This window comes from Periplaneta americana, chromosome 16 (assembly GCF_040183065.1).
Source record: "Periplaneta americana isolate PAMFEO1 chromosome 16, P.americana_PAMFEO1_priV1, whole genome shotgun sequence".
NCBI classification, from domain to species: Eukaryota; Metazoa; Arthropoda; class Insecta; order Blattodea; family Blattidae; genus Periplaneta; species Periplaneta americana.
The window spans coordinates 87,752,937-87,771,307 of NC_091132.1; the positions used below are offsets into that span (position 1 = coordinate 87,752,937).

At 36.0% G+C, this 18,371-nt stretch overlaps 1 protein-coding gene across 6 annotated transcripts in view; it reads right to left on the minus strand.

The window, feature by feature from the left end:
- uif (sushi, von Willebrand factor type A, EGF and pentraxin domain-containing protein uif) overlaps positions 1-18,371 on the minus strand; it is a 431,448-nt gene that overhangs the window by 284,197 nt on the left and 128,880 nt on the right. For all 6 annotated transcript variants that reach the window (XR_011329717.1, XR_011329716.1, XR_011329718.1 and 3 more), the window contains exon 2: positions 3,766-3,852. Coding sequence is in view for 3 of the 6 variants with exons in the window: in XM_069812500.1 (XP_069668601.1) it covers positions 3,766-3,834 (69 nt within the window). In the remaining 3 variants the exon portion in view is untranslated. The remainder of the gene's footprint in view (positions 1-3,765; positions 3,853-18,371) is intronic.

Here is an 18,371-nt window from a genome sequence, read left to right on the forward strand (position 1 = left end):
TCGACCGGCCGGAGGCCGTTTTCCAAAGTTATCTATTTTTGTTCTTCTGTTTGTTTACCTTTGTTTCCTTTGTTTTTACTTATACTAATACAGTCACAACACCCATGCCCGAGGCGGGACTCGAACCCACAACCCTTCGGACCAAGCGATAGGGACATGCCGTGCCCCTACCGCTTGAGCCATCCGGGCCGATTTTTTTTTTTAACCCCCGAAAAACCTCAACCAGGTAACTTGTCCCGACCGGGAATCGAACCCGGTTTATTTGACCGGCCAAAGGCCGTTTACCAAAGTTATCTTTGTTTTCTGTTTTCGTTTTCACTTGTTTCCTTTGTTTTACTTACACTAATACAAACACAACACCCATGCCCGAGGCGGGACTCGAACCCACAACCCTTCGAACCAAGCGATAGAGACATGCCGTGCCCCTACCGCTTGAGCCATTCGGGCCGGCAAATTTGAGGTACTGCAGACTACCCCTTAACTCCCCACCCTACATACCCCGGCAGAAACAATTATGCATCGCACCGATACGAGTAGACAGGTAGGCAAACAGTGCTGAGTGCCAGATTGTATAAGACAGGCATCATAGCTATCGGCTCTCGGTGTCTTACCACAGTCTAGTATATTCAGTCACGAAGCTCAATACGTAGGGAATATGCATCCATAGATAGTTGCTAACTACTAGGATCGCTACTATCGCCTCATCACAGACAATGCGAAATAGTACAAATCAAACTTCTTGACTATATACCAGACTGTGGTCTTACTGTGTGTTTGTTTCTAAAGCAGTGTAATACTAGTAACAGACTAAAGTCACTAATTGCGATTAACATTATCGCGATTATCTCCGATAGCGATTACCGAAACTGTGTGGACACACTGGGTGATGCTTGGTCCCGTCTGGTCAACAGCTGAATTACCATAGAAAAAAAAATTTCTCTATGTACATACTTATGTGTTTGTTTACCTCCTGGACATCTGAAGTTCATACTACAGTCTAGTATATACAGCCACGAGGCTTGAGTTTTGAAGGTGCTAGGAACAATAGACTATACTTACTTACTTATTGGCTTTTAAGGAACCCGGAGGTTCATTGCCGCCCTCACATAAGCTCGCCATTGGTCCCTATCCTGAGCAAGATTAATCCAGTCTCTACCATCATATCCCACCTCCCTCAAATCCATTTTAATATTATCCTCCCATCTACGTCTCGGCCTCCCCAAAGGTCTTTTCCCCTCTGGCCTCCCAACTAATACTCTATATGCATTTCTGGATTCGCCCATACGTGCTACATGCCCTGCCCATCTCAAACGTCTGGATTTAATGTTCCTAATTATGTCAGGTGAAGAATACAATGCGTGCAGTTCTGTGTTGTGTAACTTTCTCCATTTTCCTGTAACTTCATCCCTCTTAGCCCCAAATATTTTCCTAAGAACCTTATTCTCAAAAACCCTCAATCTCTGTTCCTCTCTCAAAGTGAGAGTCCAAATTTCACAGCCATACAGAACAACCGGCAGTATAACTGTTTTATAAATTCTAACTTTCAGATTTTTTGACAGCAGACTAGATGACAAAAGCTTCTCAACCGAATAATAACTGGCATTTCCCATATTTATTCTGCGTTTAATTTCCTCCCGAGTGTCATTTATATTTGTTACTGTTGCTCCAAGATATTTGAATTTTTCCACCTCTTCGAAGGATAAATCTCCAACTTTTATAGTTCCATTTCGTACAATATTCTGATCACGAGACATAATCATATACTTAGTCTTTTCGGGATTTACTTCCAACCCTATCTCTTTACCTGCTTCAAGTAGAATTTTCGCGTTTTCCCTAATCGTTTGTGGATTTTCTCCTAAAATATTCACGTCATCCGTTCAATTCCAAACCTCTCTGTTATCCTGAACTTTCCTCAATAGGAACAATAGACTATGCCGGTACTATTTCCCATTGTCTGTAATGAGGCGATATTAGCGATCCTAGTGGTTAGCAACTATCTATGGATGCATATTTACTACATATTGAGCTTCGTGACTGTATATACTAGACTGTGTTCATATCTTGTTTTGATGTTTGTTTATTATTTTTCCTGTTCTTCGTCGTTGTTTCTTGCAGCTTGATATGGGAATTTGTTTGTTAAAATTTTTACATGTTTTACAATCTAAACCGATACAATTTATACCATTATTATTTATATTATTTTGGAAAATGATTTTATAACCTATATAATTTATATCATTGAGCCTAAGATTTATATTATTTTGTAATGAAATATATTTTTTAAATGATTCCTAACCTCAACGATATCGTCGTAATGGAGATTGAAATTAAAAATCTGAAAAAGAAATCAGTTCCAGTTTGTAACCCATTATTTATTGAAATGAAATGTCTTTCAACAGACTTCTATTGCCCTCCATATATGAATAATTCGTCTGCCATTAATTGTTAATATATTTATTTTTATTTTTCTCACATATGCATTAAATTTCTCCAATACGTCTAATAGTAGCCAAATGTCATTTTCTAGCCATTCATTTTCGTTTCTCTTCCATATAATACAATGGAAGGGGTAACAAAATTTCACAGCAGACATTATCACGACTTCCTGAATAATATAAATCAAGGTGATTCAAAACCAAAGATTACTAAAATGTTACTTTCGTCCACTGAGCCGTGCCTCAGCGCGATTATCTAGTTCTGGGAACAGGATTAAGCTCCTGATCGCGATCGGGACGGTGACACACTGTAATCGCGATCGCGATTAGTGACTATAGCCTGTATAAGCGAAAAGTACATGGGCGAGAGTATCTTCTTTCCTTTTTCCTTTCCCTTTATGCCCAGGGCTGTATTAAGCACTGTGATTTGTGGTCTTCATTCAATATTTCAAAAAATCCTTCACAAAAGCTAAGATGTTGAGAAACAGTAAATACCCCATCTTCCGCGAGCCAGCTTTCCAGGAACGGTCACTATTTTCCTAACCACTTCGGTCTTTTGTTCAGTTTTATCAGTTAATCACGCTTTTAGAAACAAAGTTGTGGGGATTTATTTTGGTCAAGACAAGTCCAATGTTATTAGAGGACAAGTTGAAGCTTTAAGAGACAACATCCAACACATGTTCAAAATATTTCTTTTTTCACCCCCTAAAAATTTCGTATATAGATTTTCGTCGTAAAATTTAAAGCAGGAAAGTTACAAGCAGTCTTCCAGACTTTTTATTTTTCATTACGTATTGGACATACTTTGATATGTAGCCCTTCTAGACGTTGCAAATAAATAAGCGGATAAATAATAATTATGATTTATAATAATAACAGAAATAATAAATTATATCCCAATTATGTTTGTATTATGTTGTAAATATAATACTAAATTTTACCAACACTCCTTCAAATCCCAGACAACGCTGCTGAATTTGTTATGCTATAATTAATTCTTAATCTAAATCAATCATGAAGCATTTAATTAGCACATTTCCGCATTCAACAAGTTTAAATGATTGCTAAGTTCTTCAAGGTGTAGCTGAGATGTGGCGTTAAATTTGTACATTTATCTAATAAACAAGCAGAGGTAATGGAAACCGAATCCGTCTTAACACGCTTTCTACTTTGAACGTACAATGGCATTTGTAGTGATCCCTGTGCTGACAAGGAGCGGGCAGCAGGTTTGCCAATCTTCCCACAACTTTCACCAAACATTGTTTCTGTGGATTGTACCGATACCAATCGATTAGGTGCTACGAAGAAGTCTATATAAGAGTTTACTCACCTGAGAATATAGTGGTGTGAAATACCCTAAAATGGCGACCAATATGGCCGCCGTGTGTCGTATGAGCATGGCAGTGCCTCAAGTAACCTGGAAAAAATATAAAAAAACACTTAAATATATGTCATAACTTATATTCGACATATAACATATTTTAAGAAATCAAAATGTAATGCACAAGTACCATCAAGAAAATTAACGAGATCAGAGTGATTCACTCACTCACTCACTCACTCACTCACTCACTCACTCACTCACTCACTCACTCACTCACAACTTTCAGCATCAATAGAATAAAGTCATATGATATTCCATTCACATTCACGAAGCATTTTATACTGTAGCCCTACTTCGAATTGAAACTACAGGCTGCTTTGACGGAGGTCCAGTTTTGTGTCTTTAAATCAATTGGAAAATTTATGGCAAAAGTTCGACAGCTGACGGTGGAATTGGCCGTTGGGGAGGGGGCCGAGGAAGTAAGGAGGAGAGTTATTTTTTAGTGTTGCAATGGGTAGTATTAGCACTGAGCGAATAAGGTAATTAGGGAATAATGTTCTTTGGGTATTTATTGTGTCTTTTTTGTCTATTTGCTTTTTATTGCGTGTGTATTTATTTATATTTATTATTTGGATGATTTATTGACATTTTAATAAGGAACTGAATTGAATTGTTTATATACAGGGCTTTCATTTCAAAACTTCTCAGTCAAAATAACTAATTATTTAAATTGAATTCAATTTAAACAAAAAAACACGTCAATTTAGATATTGAGGGGGAAGTTTGAAACCAGGCTTAATTGCATTTTAGATTTCACTCCCATCCCCCAGCCAAATTTCAAATGGCACCCCTACATTTTTTATGCTTAAATATGAAACAACATTTAATTGTTTATCTACCTCATTCATTTGTTCTCGCATCTTTTATTTTCTATCGTCGCCTGACAACCATTCTGGTTGGATGATCGTCCACCCCTGCTTCGGCATGTGACCGTGAGGCCAGCAGGCGGATTTTCGGTCTTGGCCCTTCATGGGCTGTAGCGCCACGAATTATTATTATACCTATACACAATTGAGGACAACTAACTGTTGTATCTCCTTCCCATTCGTTTAAAGTAGTCATACAATTTAAAAGTTGTCTTTTTTATATTTCCTCCAGCATGGTGACTTTATTTTCCACCTCTAATTAGATTATTAAGCTTGTCATTGTACGTGCCTTCTGTTTAGTCTAGAATTTACGTAGGATCTATATTAGGTTTACCTTAAGGAGTGGTTTCAAGCTTCTATCGTATCAGTAACAAGATTGGTTGTGAATTGTGGGCAAATAACAAAATGGTGAAAAGAGGAAATTGGAGTACTTGAGAAAATCTGTTCAAACACAGTATTTTTGCATCACGAATTTAATTGGGACTCTCCAGGATTTTAACTCATGTACTGTTTCCACAGTGATCCATTCGGTTCTTCAAAATGCGGTTTACATTTCGCAATAAATGGAACTGGGATTTCGTGCTTGTGGGAGTTTCTGTGTCTACCGTCTGTCCGCTAATGGAAAATGCGAACTCTGAAAGTAGTAGGTATTCTGAGGGGAGTGATATATTACTGTGATTTAATTACTCTGAACTTCCTTTCACTTTCGTTTATGATAAAATCAAGCGTGCAGTCTTGCAACTAGTGTACTTTCTACGTGAATTGTTGTACGAAACTTGTTCTCATGTATTCATCCTGTGTGCATAATCTGATAGTTACACACCTCGAAACAGAATACTATGCATGTAATCAATAAGCCAAATCATTCTTATTTCTCTCCTTTCGTGTCATTCAAAGTATTCAAAGTATTCCGGTATGTCATTTTTCTACTAATAGTATATTATGCAACGAGCCTATAATGGTGGTAATTAAGACGCGAGTATGTTTGTTTATGAAACGAGCGCAAGCGAGATGTGAGATGTGCACAGACGCGAAAGTATTGATTTTTTCCGAGGAACGAATGTCATTGACCTTGATATAATCTAGAGAATAACATGAACATTAATCTTGATATAACCTGGAAATTGATTTAGAATTGAAAAACGAGATGACAAATTGAATTTATTTGAATATTATTTACAATTAACGCTAATTATTATAGTAACAGAACATAACCTTCTGCGACAGTATTGGATTTCCAGCCTCCGTGACGTTTCGCTAGTTGTCTTTCGATTGCATATCAGAGAATAATCGATACTTGCTGTTTTATAATGCTACAATGGTGATTTCTCATTGGCTGAACAACTGAACTATAATGAATAGGAGTACTTTAATGAGGTGCATTAAAGGGCTACTACCAGGTGCATAATTACTACATTTCGCCATGGTCGAGCATAAAATGTATAATAGTAGGCCTACTTCTTAACTGAAAGATATTAACAACTGTAAAAGGAATAAAATGAACTTTGAATCTTGAGGTCATTTAATAGTAAGTAGTCTGTAATTCTCCATTCAATATTATATTTAAACTACAGTCTATTCAGGGTTATCGAATTAGCGAGAAAACAATGCACACGTTTGGTAGGAATAAGAAGGAATGGAGAAGATTTGAGAAATCTCTAAGATCAGTATAGACCAACGTGCTCACGGTTGACATTTTGTTGTTTAGATAATGTGAATATATTACAAATACAACTCTCTAATTTTAAAAGACATAATCTATACTAACAATAAATCTGTAGCCAAAATGTTTCCGGTAATTTTCGATTTTCCAAAAATAATTGGTCCTAACATATATAATTAACCACCCTGAAACCGAAAATCGCTTTTTTGAAATTTTTGTTTGTATGTCTGTCTGTCTGTCTGGATGTCTGTTACCTTTTCACGTGATAATGGCTGAATCGATTTATATGAAAATTGGAATATAAATTAAGTTCGTTGTAACTTAGAATTTAGGCTATATGGCATTCAAAATATTTTATTTAAAAGGGGGGTTATAAGGGGGCTTGAATTAAATAAATCGAAATATCTCCCTTATTATTAATTTTCGTGAAAAATATTACATAACAAAAGTTTCTTTAAAAATAATTTCCGATAAGTTTTATTCCATGCAAAATTTTAATAGGACTGATATTTAATGAGATAAATGAGTTTCAAAATTACAATAACAACGCCATCTAAGGCGCTGTACTGAAATAAAAACAAATGACTTTGTCTATAAGAGGCCTTGGACAACAACAATCGAAAGGTATTAAACATAGCCTAAGAGAATGTTTCTATGTTTGTATGAAGTAATATCGGAAGCTAATTAATTGTTTAATTATTATTTCACCATTGGAAAGTGTAGTTTCTCTAGATGGACATAATTCTAGAATGCTCTTACAGTAACTTCTGAAACATATAGCAAGTAATATAAAGTACACACATTAAAACTAAATGATATGTCAATCCTCATTAAACTATGGTAGCATGTAATAATTAAGAAACATGTTAAAGGAATTGTCATTGCACCAAATGACTGCTCTTTGGACCAAAATGACCGCATTTTAATTATTTAAATACAATTTAAATTAAGTAACATATTAAACGATTTATCCTTCTATCAAACACGAATGTGCCCTGGATCAAACGTCCTATTTTAATTATGTAATTACTTTATATTTATTTCTAACGGGTGCAGCGGAGCGCACGGGTACGGCTAGTATTGAAATAAAACGATAAACTGTTCTTGTCAATCCCACTAGGACAGTGGGTCTTAATCTTTTTTTGAGTCACGGACTCCTTCGAAAATTAGGTGAAAGCTATACACCCCTCCCTATAAAAATGTAAAAAAAAGTGAGAAACAATTTTAGATAGCCCTACGCTTCTGCTTTTTACGTTGAAATAATATATTAATATATATGTTAATTTTTATGTGACTTTCACGGACCACCTGAAGCCCAGCCAAGGACCTCCAAGGGGTCCATGGTTAAAAACCCTTTCACTAGGAGATTAGTGACTGAGTGGCCGCCACTGAACTCCTCGCCTGTCCAATACATGCCCACCTCGCTCAGGGCACGCCCGATTCCTGGCCACCGTGAGCACGTCTGGTATAGACAATATAATATTGTAAACATTGTGCAACATAGTACAAGAATATCAGTTTAGATACAGATTAAGATTAGAAACGATTCCAGGATTGTTAGAAATTTAATTTTAAGCTTAATTGTGCAATCTAAGCTCTGTGTATTAATCTCAGTTCTCGTCTAGATTACAACGGCTTGTTAAATTTAGCTCATCTAGTGACTGTTCTGAAAGCTCACCCTGCACAAAAGCAAGAGGCTCTCATGAGATTTTATAGGCTTACTCGTAGTTTATTTAATTCTATTCAGGGACGACATAAAGAAGATATAACAATATTGCAATGATGAAAGCAGAGAAAATTGAAATACTTATAAAAAACTGTCCACAGACTTACTATTCATCTCAATCATAAAATATCAATCCATGACCGAAAAGAAATCTTAATTTTTAGACATTTTCAGGCGACTGAACAACGGGTTTTTGAAAGCCAATATGTCACTTCGAGTGTCTCTTGTTTATATGAAAAAATAACTGCGAATGTCTCAGTTCCTTTATTTTGGTGGTAAAACAAAAAAAATAAATAAATAAAAATAAAGAAGAGGAAAAATCGATAAGAATTCTTGAAACTAGAATTATTATAAGTTGAAATTTAGAATGCTTCGGTGTTCTAAAATCTGTGGGAAGAAATTCTCATCTGGATCTGAATACCGTCCGTTGTACTCAGGTCCTTGTTTCTCTGTGCAAATCCCGCCTGAGAGGAAGAGTAATTCATTGGCTCATTAAGGTTAGGCCATGTTTCTTTCATTGTAGTGCGAGATTCGGATGCCATGTATAAAGCGAAACAATAAGCTTTCACTGCTTGGTCTGCGTACTCCCTTTCTGATGCTCGGATTTTTTTCTTGTTGTTAAGATGTACTTAGTTTCCGGAAGACAATTTGGAAAGCAAAACTAATTAAATTACCTCAATGTTGTGTAAACAGAACATGAATGATTTACGTGTGAGCGGTTTTAAAAATGGTTCACTTTTTTGTTACGAAACATGAAACACAACAAGACTTCTGAAACTCCATTGTAATAATGCTGAGACTTTTACTACTTCTAACTTAATGCTACAACTACCACCCACTACCACCACCACCACCACCACCACCACCACCACTACCACTACCACTACCAACTTCGTACTTCTTTGACTAGCAGCTAAGAACACTCGGATACGATTAACAGCGATGAAAATTGCGATTCATCTCCATTTCTTATGCACTGGGTTGTTTGCGGCTTAAGTCTTTAAGGTATGATACGAGAATAACTGCCAGCCTTTGTGGCAGAGTAGTTGTCATTAGATCCGATATGCGTAGAGTTCAAAAGCGGTCGACGGATCCTCGTGTGGGATACAATTCTTTACATGTATTGTATTTCTTCAGAATGGAAGTTACGTAAAAGGTAGTGTATCATACATTTACTATTATTGTTGTCAGTCGCGGACACTTCACATTCCTGAACAATGTTTTGCCAAATGACTTTGATATTACGCAAATTTTGCCAATCATCTGTGCCTAAAGGTTTGAGATCTTATTCATCATTATCACTTCACCCCAACCGTGATCTTTCATATTCGTATTTTCGTCAATCTTTCTTCTATAATAATATAGTGCCTCAGGACATAAGTACCCTGTAGCACTTTCTCCATTTGTCTATTATCATTGATCACCAGACTTAGGATCCGGGACACTTTAGCCAGTGGCGGACGGTGGGTTTGAAAGTTGAGGAAGCCAAGACGTGACTGATGAGAATATAAAAATATAAGGCCTTTGACGTACCTCATTACCAAGCGCAGAATTTATAGGTTTTTAGAAAGTAAAATTAGATTTTCCAATCTATGTTTTAGGATTTCTTTAAGATTTTAAATCTTATGTTCAGGAATTTATATGATTTTACGGAAAAAAAAATAATAAAAATAAACAACATATTGTTAATATATTACAACAACTTGGTAAAGATTGCCTTTCTTTAGGACATTTTAAATCTTAACCTACGAATTAGGTATTTTTGGATCATATTAAATTTAGGAATGTTACTCGTTGCTACATAAAACGAATAAGGAAAGCAATATTTCGAGAGTAATGAGATAGCAACAAAATTGATTCCAACTTAAGAATCCGTGGCTTGCTCATTACTATTACATAGCCTACTTGTACAGCAAATTCACTCGACGATCCTCTTTCTTTGCAAACCCATCAATTAGGTCACATCATACTGAACAACTGCTACTAGAAGAAGCTAGAGACAAACATGCATTTGTTTCTAAACTCTCGATATACAGTATTTAATATACCGTACTGTATACATACTGTAAATCTCTTAACACAAAAGAAAAAAATTACAGGAACACCCGCAAACAAGAAAAAAACTACCAACATAAAAGAAAACTTTTACGCAGGGAGAGAAAACTAACAACACGTAACTCAATTTTCTAAAACCAAGAAGAGAGAAAGAGAGAGAGCGCTTCCCAATATAGCCGAAAGCAGCCGTAACTGTAAGCAGTACAGTTGTCAGCGGTGGGTAGAACGTCTCCAAATTCAGCTCCCCTCGCGTGTTCTAGTTAAGTTTAAACATTCCGCTAGCCAGCTATCCTATTGGTTGAACTGCTGTTGTCATGGTTACCGGGGAGCAGAGGGTGATAATTGTTTCCTCTGCCCAGCTCTCGCATAGACAATGCAGCCTGCTAGATGTCGACTATACAGGTTACATTACAACGCTATCTGTTATTTTTCTGTACGAATTATTTGTACTATCTACAGTATAGCGAGCGGACATCACCAACTGGATGTGGTCTACTTTACGTAGCTTACATCTTAGTCGTAGGGAACAGTAAAATTAATATAAAAGGAAAAATGTTCGTCATTTGTTATAACTTGTCTGTTATCTTAATTCAGCTGGAATTAATACTGTCATATTATGTTCTGGTAAAATATTAGGGAGGTAGAGTCTCCCTTGCCTCCCCTGAAAATCCGCCGCTAACTTTAGCAACCAATGTACGCACAACTTGACTAGAGTGCTCCTTGAACATAGTAGACAGATCTACTGTGGATGTAAACAACGAAGTCAATGTGCTGCGTTATATTCTACTGTTACCAGTACAATGTAGTAACGGTAGAAAATGAAGTAGGATACATACTTCACAAGTTTTCATGTCCCTCGGCGACGTTGAAGACGTTTGCGTTACAATGAACAATCATGTACATACTTGCAACTAGTCGAAAAAACCGTTTACTATGAATTGAAAATGCACTGTGATATCCTGAGTTCGTTTCGTATGGAGAGACGGAAGAATACTATACCTCTGATCACGAATCGGATTGCACAGGTAAACAAAACTCAGCACGCCACCTCAATCCATCTGCACTCCGTTGCACTATAACTTGACTTTATTCTTAAGTTGTCTCGGATCCTAAGCCTGATGATCATCTTACGAAAACATTCTATAAATATTATAACGCGTTATGAAAATATCTAAGCAGAAATTCTTAGGTTTTAAGATTCTGTCGCTCAGCAGGAAGGGGATTCGCTGATCTGACTTCGGACTTGTATAAAACGCCAGGTAAGTCAGCACGGGTTGCACATCATATCATGCAGCAAATGTAGCCTATTCTTTCACAGCAGATCAAAGTAAGATTGATGACATATGATCATCTACAATAGATCTACGCATTCTAATTTGTTACTGTTGACGAAATGCCATTGGAAATATTTTTAAGTGCAGCATTCCAATTAATTCACTTATTACATTACAAACACACCCGGATGTGTCAATCTGCACTCTGTATTAATTATGATGTCTAGGGCTCAGAAGTTGAGGAAAAATACTTTTTTTTCGAGTATCTGAACACAAGGTCCAACGTAATATATGACCCGTTGCGCGAAAAGGGACCTAAAGTCGTGAAAAGAAATTTTACAGGAGAACAAAATAACGAATTTGCGGTATGACAACTGCTTTTCTATGTTATGACATCTTGCGCTACCTGTAGGCTTTTTTACATACTAAACTAGGACGTAGTTTTACACAGTGCTTCTTAAATACTTAAATCTTTCTTATAGTTACTAAGGAAACAAATGAAAATTTAATTGCATTTTCTCGAAAAGTACATAATGTACAGTAATATCAACATTCAATAAGTAATATATTAAAAACTATAGCACCTAGAACCATGAATTTTTTTAAATGCTCAGTACTTCATCCTCTTTTTGAAATCACAGGAAAAAAAAAAAATCCGACTTTAGGTTCCATTTCCTGCAACTAGTCACATATATGTTCATTTTAGGTCATTGTAGGCCAGAAAATGGTGGGTTTTATTTGTCCTTTTTTTCTATTTTCGGCATTTTTGGTTTATTGTTTTTTTAGCCTTTTTTTAGGTTTTAATGACTTTTTTTTGCAACTTCAGCTTCAAACGACTACATTTTTACTACCATTTTTACAATTCAAGAATCCACCACGAGATCTCACTTGCTTCAAGTATAGAAGTTTCTCGATGTTTCGCAACGTGCTGTCAGAAAACCGGCGATTCTTTACACCTAAGAACCTGGAGATGACTACTGTATTGTGCTAACTGAGGTAAGGTTTCCGAAGCCCAAATTCTGTAACCCTAGTGTGGTTAAGCCAAATATGATTCTAATTATACTAATTTCAATTTCTTTCTCCTGGATGTCCATTGCGGATTCGCTGAATTCATTCTAGATGGCAAAAATCGTTCATTCTAAATTCTCCAAGTACTTCTTTCAACAAACACGGAATTCCTTTTTCAAATTATGTTAATCTAAAAAATTTATAATTTCTGAAACAAGAAACATTTCATTCATATACTGTAGTTTTTTCGCACTGTATGTTGCATATCACCAGAATTTTGTATTTTTGAAACATTTTACTCATTAAACATGTAATTGAAACTGAAATTATTAATTAATTTGGATCACCTTTTTAAGTCCTTTTTTCAGTCTTTAGGTGCTTCTTAGGATATCTTCAGGTCTTCTAAAGGTCTTTTTAGGCAATTCATAGGTCTTCAACTTCCGAGCCCTAATGATGACGCTTCGATTTTTCTTAAGACATAGGCCTACGCTAAACGTCTTTAGATGATTTTGTCCGACTGATGGCTAGATGCGGTTGATGAAATTACAAAAGCCCTTTGCTTCAATTTTGTGTCGAGTTTTTGAGTTTTGAAGGGTTAGACCAGACGGTGGACTAGGAAAGAAAATATTTCAAGAAAATCGGGAAAAAATCATGGCGTCAGTTGGAGGAAGACAAGAAAGAAAGAAACTGTTTATGTAAGTAATATAACATATTTCTAAATTGAATAAAGTAGCCTATAGTTTTGTTTGTAACGAAATTAAATAACTTTAATTCTTAAATTCTCTATCTGAAATCGAGTAACAAGTAGGTCTCCTATGTATCCTGCCTACATGCCTTCACCGTCTCCAACATCGTAATTTCCTGTACGCTTTGAGTAATCCTACTCCAGCATTTAATGTAAAACATAACCTCTGCAGACTCTTGTTTTCCGTTCATCAGCCATTAATCGAATTGTAGTACTATCTCCTAACGACTTAACATGTAGAAAACTCACATAAATTCACACCATTTGGCTGGTCGTCTCTGTTATACTTCTTCGATTCTGCACTTCCGTATAATTACGTGTGCTCACTTATGGAAGAATCTTGTTGGCTTTCTATCGCTGCCTTAATTAACAAGCAGAGTGTTCTGTATGTAGATTTTCTTTGTAATTTTATTGCCTATTCATTTGGACAGATATTTCTTACATTAAGTCTTCGCAGCAATAGAGTTTGCGTGTATAGACACACCCTTACATTAGCAAACTTATGTAGATGAATTGTTCAATAGGCGACACCTTGATAGTTGCTACATATTAATTTAAATTTACATTTAATTTCGTAAGCACTTCTTCCATTAATTTCAAGGACAGGCCATAAACCTTTCTTGTGTCAATTATTACAATAACACGTTTGCCTTCTATACAATGAAGCACTTCTTCATACTACACTTCTAATTTTTATGTCTTCGTACTTCTATTGATAATTTTGTTAGTATTTAAACACTTTTTCATTTTACGGTCAATCTCTAATCCTAGTAAATTATATAATTTACATTTCAACTCAGAATAACAGATTGAGCACATATTTGTAGCTGTTTTGTTTTCCATGACAAAAGGGGCTTAGTAAGAAATTTGTTTTGAATTTATTATTATTATTATGTCATTTTAAAGGTCAAAGTTATGGTGTTACTGAACATGGCTTGAATTTTTCAAATTTTAAGTGTGTTTTAATTATGGACTAAAGAAAATGTAGTGTCAAGTAGAAAAAATAATATTTCCAACATACCGTCGTTGTTCCTGCAATAACTGCTATGTGCAAAATATAAAATTTTTCAATAAGAAGAAAAAACACATTTATTCATTCCATGGCAGCCGTGCATAGGAGATTGTGAATTCTTACATTTTAGAAAGAAAGAAATATAATTATATATAGGAGATTTTATTATTTGCTGTATCATTATTTAAGTTATTTTATAGAACAAAAATCTGAAAATAGATAAATATGTCGTATTGCAGGAACAACAACGATATCCTTTTGTTCGAGTTTAACTGAGGAGTTAAAAGTACCGAAGACCGCTACAATCATTTGTGCCTTTTACGGGAAAAGAAAGACACGAAAGTTGAAGGGTTCAGAGCCATAGTGGGCCAAGTGCCATTATTAAAAGCAGAGAAAGCAAGGGTTACAATTAAGTGATTACCACAGTTTAATGAAAATTGACATATCATTCAGTTTTAATGTGCATACTTTATATTACTTGCTACATGTTTGTATTCCTTTGCTCGCTCGTCGTCGTTTAGCTCGTCCCTAATACTGGTGACAAAGAAATGGTATATTTACATCAGAACTAAGGAGAGCCCTTACTAAAAGGCAAACCAGCATACAAAACCTGGTATCCATTCATGTAAGGCAATGTATACTGTAATAGAAGGCGTACAGGATGTAGGAGCTCCCCTTCTTTCTGAATCTCGCTATTAGAATGCTACAGCTTAGATAATGCATGTTTAAATTTTTCTCTTCAGAAGTAATTGATAAATTACTATAAATTGGCTTTCAGTCATCTCTTAATTAGCCTCGGACGTAGCTTGTGCGACAGTCCTGATAGTCTGCTGATCCGGAGTTGCGGTCAGTTGAGAGTTCGATTCCCGTTTGGGCTGATTACTTGGTTAGGATTTTTCCGAGATTTTTCCCAATTGTAAGGGAAATGTTAGGTAGTTACGGCGAATCCTCGGTCTCATCCCGCCAAATACAATCTAACTATCACCAATCCTATCGACGCTAAATAATCTAGTGATTGGTACAGCGACGTTAAAGAATTCTCCAAAAGAAAGGAATAATAATAGCCTATTTACGTTGTAGTAATACACTGTGTAATGTTTTGCAAAATAATTGGAAGTTTTCAGGCGTACTAAAGTACTAAACTATCTCTTTTATTACTATTATCTCATGCACTAGAATGTACCAAAAATCATATTTAAGAGAGCTATGTAGTAAAAAAAATAATGTTTTAAAACAGCTGAATTCACACAGCACGACCGCTGATTCCGTCATATCCGCGTGTGTTAGCAAGTGACGTAATTGCAAAATTAATGTTACGTGACATTTAATTCGTTGTGAAAATTCCACATGACGAACGGTTCTCAGAGGAAATTGTTATGTATAATGCAAATTAGAACTGTTTCCATAGCCTAGAGACAATATTGCGTACTCTAAAGTACCGGACGCTGCCAGTCTTCCAAGTAAATAAATGATGCTTGTCCTCCTTACAAAATCTCGACATATTATACAATCACATTTGTTTATTTTAAATATGTAAAAGGCTGCGATATCCATTTTGTTACCGAGCGAATTTCGGTAGGCCTATCTATACTCTACTTGGTTTAGTACAATGTAGTAAGTACACTGTTATGAAATTGTGATTACAATGCTAACTTACCATTTATCACGGAATAACGTATAATTACTGATAAAGTACCTACTTTTAAAATATATACAGTATTTTTATGTACAGATGAGTGAAACTGATTAAGCAATACTGTAACTATTTTTGTGTCTGTTACTTATATAATGCTGATCAAATTTAGTTATGCGCAAACTAGGCCAACTTGGCTAACGCAATGAATTAAGCAATATAATGTAACAATGTTTAAGTTCTTTCAATTTAATTTTGTGCACTACATATACAGGTTGATTCACAAGGATTTACCGTCCCTTATGGAGCTTATTTCCGAAGACATTCTGAGCAAAAAAAGTCATATAGACATTTGTCCTAATGTCAATATCTTCAGAATTACAATAATTTGATGTTGTTTGTAAAATACCATTATTCTTTAGTTTTAAGGGTAAAAGAATATTACAGATAAAGAATGAACTATTCAGGAGTATCATTTCTTTAATTAGCTAGTAAAATGTGTTGTAAATGCCATAGTTGCTTCGTACAGGTTTTTTTTTTATTTTAACTACAAAATTACATTGTCTTTAACAAAACCCCACACGAAGAATTCAGGAGGGTTAGATCTGGGGAGTTTGGGGGCCAAGCCAAGAGATAGCTGCTTCTCGTACTGGGTTTCGTCTGTGACCTCCTGCATTTTTTTTAACACAGAACCTGTTTCTACAAATGTTCGATAACACAACATTATGGAATCGTATTTAGGTACATTATGCACACCATACTCACATCGAAATTCCCTTTGAACTCTTTTAACACTCTCAAATTTAGCATACTAAAAAACACATTGTGTCCGCTGTTGATTTGCAGTAGTCATTTTAATCATTTAGGATTTTCATTTGTCCTTTAGATTATGCATTGTTGATTGTCATATATGAAAACTCCCATCTTTTAATCATAATATAACCTGCAAGAAATTTTTCCTACTATCATAATAGCTTTATAATAATAAATTAATATTATCCATACCCAAACTAATCAGACTATAGTTCATTATCTAATTATAATATTATGTTACCCTTAAAACTAAATAACAAAAGGTATTTTTAACAACTTCAAATTAGTGTAACTCTGAAAATATTGGGAATAGAACATACCTATGTTTATGACAGATCGGGAATATGCTCCGTAAGTGGCAGTAATTCCTCGTGAATCACTTTGTATAGTGAACATGTAAAACATATGTGGCTCTGCTCCATTAATTCAAATCAAATTAAGCAACGCCGGAGAAGCATAACAAGTATGACACAATCAACACTGGCAGCACAACTGCATTTAAGTGACTTGCAACATCTCTTTATCTGCACCCCCACTTTCTTCGTGCATGTCTCGGGAGTTTCTCGACGTGCCCGATAACAAGTTATTGGCAAACACTTGTTCTCTTCGTGAGTAGTGCGATAAGGCGCACTTTACAATACTACCACAGTCTAAGTCTTTTTAAACCTGATTTAGGTCAACGGTCGCGCAAGTTATTATATTCCTAAGATGCCCGGTTGCGTTGTCAAAGCGTCGGAAATTCTGTCTCCAGTTTCTCGCTGATTTGTGTTCTTGCAATTTTCACTAGCCTATATATATGAATATTTGACATTGTTCCATAACCCAGTCACATCATCTATTCTGGAGAGTGATACCTAAGGTAATGCAGAGAATGGAAAGGACCAATACGTCAATCCCAGAAGGATAATGTCATTGATGACGATGATGAAGAAGAAGAAGAAGAAGAAGAAGAAGATAATGATGATGATGATTATATACCCATTTGTACAGGGACATCATTTTATTTTTACTTCAATTTTTATTGTACCTGAGTTTTTGAATGTACTTCACTCCCACCCCTTCTACTAATGAAGTTCAATCGTCCTCCACACAGATCCAAGATCGCATATACAGTCATAGTAGCCTTACGGTCATAGTAAACAGCAAAAAAAAAAAAAAGGTAAAGGTATCCCCGTAACATGCCATGAAGGCACTTGGGGGGCATGGAGGTAGAGCCCCATGCTTTCCGTGACCTCGGCACTAGAATGAGGTGGTGTGGTCGGAACCACGCTCTGGCCGCCTTTTACCCCCGGGAAAGACCCGGTACTCAATTTTATAGAAGGCTGAGTGAACCTTGGGGCCGTTCTGAAAGTTTGGCAACGAGAAAAAATCCTGTTATCACCTGGGATCGAACCCCGGACCTTCCAGTCCGTAGCCAGCTGCTCTACCAACTGAGCTACCCGGCCGCCCATAGTAAACAGTACGTTCCAAAAATATGTTCGCGTTTTCCAGTGACGAAAGAGCCTTCAATATTGAATCATTTTCGCACAGGTAGGCCTACTGTCGTCCATATGCTTACGTCGTATCCCGGTTTCCCCCACCAGCTTTTATTCGCCAGCTAGTGGCTGGGCTGTCTTAGGTCTTTTCTGAAAACATTAATTTTCGTTAGGGATTGGACGTCTACGTAATATTATACTACTGTTTAAAATAACTTAAGTAAAAGGGCCTCGTTAAGTAATTGTGACGTGATTTCCTCCCTTTCTACGACCCTACGACAT